Source organism: Nicotiana tabacum, chromosome 24 (assembly GCF_000715075.1).
Source record: "Nicotiana tabacum cultivar K326 chromosome 24, ASM71507v2, whole genome shotgun sequence".
Classification (NCBI taxonomy): domain Eukaryota; kingdom Viridiplantae; phylum Streptophyta; class Magnoliopsida; order Solanales; family Solanaceae; genus Nicotiana; species Nicotiana tabacum.
The window spans coordinates 14,607,396-14,610,397 of record NC_134103.1 but is presented as its reverse complement, the minus strand read 5'-3'; the positions used below and the strand labels follow the sequence as shown (position 1 = coordinate 14,610,397).

The 3,002-nt window shown below is 32.3% G+C and overlaps 1 protein-coding gene across 1 annotated transcript; it reads left to right on the top strand.

The window, feature by feature from the left end:
- Nucleotides 1-293: 293 nt before the first annotated feature.
- LOC142178027 (F-box/FBD/LRR-repeat protein At1g13570-like) lies at nt 294-2,515 on the top strand. Its single transcript, XM_075247345.1, has 4 exons — nt 294-1,139; nt 1,260-1,415; nt 2,002-2,244; nt 2,435-2,515. Exons 1-4 carry the CDS (start codon nt 294-296, stop codon nt 2,513-2,515), a joined length of 1,326 nt encoding a protein of 441 aa, XP_075103446.1.
- Nucleotides 2,516-3,002: the final 487 nt, after the last annotated feature.

Below are 3,002 nucleotides of genomic sequence, written 5' to 3'. Positions count from 1 at the left end.
TTCTTTTGAATAACTTAATTCACGGTCCATTTCTTTCATATCTACATTAGAGATATACCAATTCTGTGTGGATTTCCTTTATGTAGATGCAAAATTGTTTTGTTTTAGAAATGGATTATAGGTAGCTAGGTTGCCATATAAATAATTTGTGTACATGGGAAAAATTGCGACATCGTATTATCTTGTACCCTTTTTATGAATAAAATCGGTCTAGGGTTACTAAGGATTTTGAAAGACCTTTAATTGATTATTTTCTTAATATGGATTAAAGTTTGACTTATATTATGTACAGAATGATGAACAAGACTAATCGTGGTAAAGAGGAAGATGAGATAGACAGGATCTCCAATTTGCCCAAAGATATTATCCATGAAATATTTAAAGACATGTCATTTCGAGAAGTGACAAGAACATGCGTTTTGTCAAAAAAATGGAGAAAATTTTGGACTGCACATCCAAACCTAATTCTGGACAGACAATTTTTTCAAGAGACAATTGGTAATAGGAGAATGATTGAATATAACTATTTTGGTGATATAATTGACAAGATTCTTTTGCAGCATCTTGGATCCATTGACAAATTTGCCCTTGATATGTCAATCTTCTATTTCTATAATTGGGACCTTGACCATTGGTTACTAAATGTAACCATAAAAAATGTCAAGGAAGTGATCATAGATAATTACAACCATGATCCTTTTACCTTACCCTTTTGCATATTTAATTGCTCAACTCTCACATATTTATATATCACAAATTGCATAGTAAAACCACCTTATCCCACCATATTATTCCCAAATCTCCTTGAACTGAATTTGAAATCCATCAACTTTAGCCAAGACATAGCAAATCATGTCTTTAATATCCCATTACTTTCAACCTTAACATTCACTTCCTGCAATGGTATTCATTTCCTCAACATTTCTGCTCCAAAGATTGAATTCTTGACTATTTATAAGAGTCATAAAATTTGTGCAAATTTTCTCGAACACTTCCAAAATGTTAGGGTGTTGTGCATTGTTATATTCATTGGTGAAGAATCAGCAAATTATGAACAAGAAAGGTTCATTACATGGTCAAGACTTCTTTTTTTATGCTCTAATCTGAGAGGGCTTGCCTTGAGTAATTCTTGCATTGGGGTGAGTATCTAATTAATAAGACATGTTTTATTTTTCTATTAAAAGTTCTTAATGAATTTTTAAGCTCATATTTACTTAACTATTAATTTATTTTTTGCCTTTTGTTTTTCTTTTACTAAGCTTTTGGGTGCAGAAATTATTCCAAAAAGGTTTCCATTCAAAGCCTACCATTTGGAGGATGTAAATTTGCGTGTGGAGTTTGGTGATATAGATCAAGTCTCTGGTGTTCTTTCCTTGATTCGAAGTTCTCCCAACTTGCGCTCACTGGAGATAGATGTAATATTATCTCATCTTCAATAGTTTTAAATTCATGATTTTAAGTTATATATTTACCGTTAAGGTAAGGCTGCATATAATAGACCCTTGTGGTCCGGCCCTTTCCCAAACCCTGACTATAGCGGGAGCTTATAGTGCATCGGGCTGCCCTTAGTTTAATAGTATATATCGTTAGTGTAAAAATGATTACACTATCATGTCACTTTCACATGTTGTAATAGGCAAGTTTCCTTACTTTTAATGTTACAAGTTTCACTTTTTAAGGAGGGTTAACGGTAGATATCTTTTGGTGACCTGAAAAAAATTCTCTGCACTGTCATTGTACATACAGTGACAATGTAGAAAATTTTATACACTATCAGGTCATCCAAATTAAAAGATATATGCCGGTGATCATACTTAAAAAATGGGATTGTAATATTCTTTAAAAATAAGGCAGCATTATTTGCTATAACATGTTAACATGACCTAATGGAGTAAATACTAAAATTTTACACTATAAGTATATATAAGGTAAACTCAAAATTTCATACGTAGTGGTATGCTTACTAATATTATTTTTTTTGCACCATATGAAATTCAATAGGTTTTTAGTAGTGGAAGAAGCATAGAAGTTACACATTATCTGGCAGATCCAAACTGTGTTGACCAACAATTTGAGAGGCTTGAATGTGTGGAAGTAACAGAATTTCAAGGCACAACATCTGAGGTCATTTTCTTAAAGCTAATCCTAGCAAATTCCCCTTCACTTTCAAAGATGATCGTTGGATCCTATGATGAACTTGATGTAGGTGAAGTACGAGGTTTTTATGAACAACTGAGGATGTCCGTAAGCGCATCACCAAGAGTAGAACTCGTCGTAATACCTTACGATCACGATATATAATATGCAGAGACGGATTTAGGATTTAAACTTAATAGGTTCAACTGCATGCACTTTTAATTTCCTTTATGAGGTTTTGTTTTAAGTTAATGTGGAGACTGTGGATGTAGTATTATTTCTTTGTTTTCTTTTTCAGTTGAACACTCTTTTGTTATTTTGCAGTGATATGAGATTCTTTCATATCAAGGCACAATATAATGTTGAAGTTCATCAATGAAACCCATGTTTTATTAATTAAAGAAAGAAAAACTACGAAGTCTTGCATTCGATACTTTTGAGGTTTAAACAGTTACACCAAGCCTGTTTTAAGAATTCAAAGTTATTTAAAGAAGTAAGTTTAGACATTGACGCAATTTTTCTCCTATCATATAAGCAAAGTATTCAATTATTATGTCAATCCTCTCTTGTTATGTATACATGATACTTAAATTTTCTAACATTTTATATACTAGGTCATGAAATAGGAACACATAAACGTGAATAAAGGAGTGTATCTTGCAATGGTGTAAGACGTTAGGCTAATCCCAAATTCAATAATAAAATATGGAAAAAGCTCTGAAGCTTTCTATCGCATTGGTTCTCTCTTTTGTTTACCTTTCATTTTCGCTTTCTTTTTATACAATATAGTGCCCAACAATTTAAAGGAAGGGGTGAAGTCTCGGGATCGCTCTAGTCGAGTTGTGGGTATCTAAGGAAACTGTTAT

Excerpts from the sequence above, each read along its gene's own strand:
- LOC142178027 (XM_075247345.1), top strand. The coding sequence starts at position 294 with ATGATGAACAAGACTAATCGTGGTAAAGAGGAAGATGAGATAGACAGG. Across the intron at positions 1,416-2,001 it reads TGCGCTCACTGGAGATAGAT|GTTTTTAGTAGTGGAAGAAG; the intron begins GTAATATTATCT and ends GAAATTCAATAG. Across the intron at positions 2,245-2,434 it reads ATGAACAACTGAGGATGTCC|TTGAACACTCTTTTGTTATT; the intron begins GTAAGCGCATCA and ends TTTCTTTTTCAG.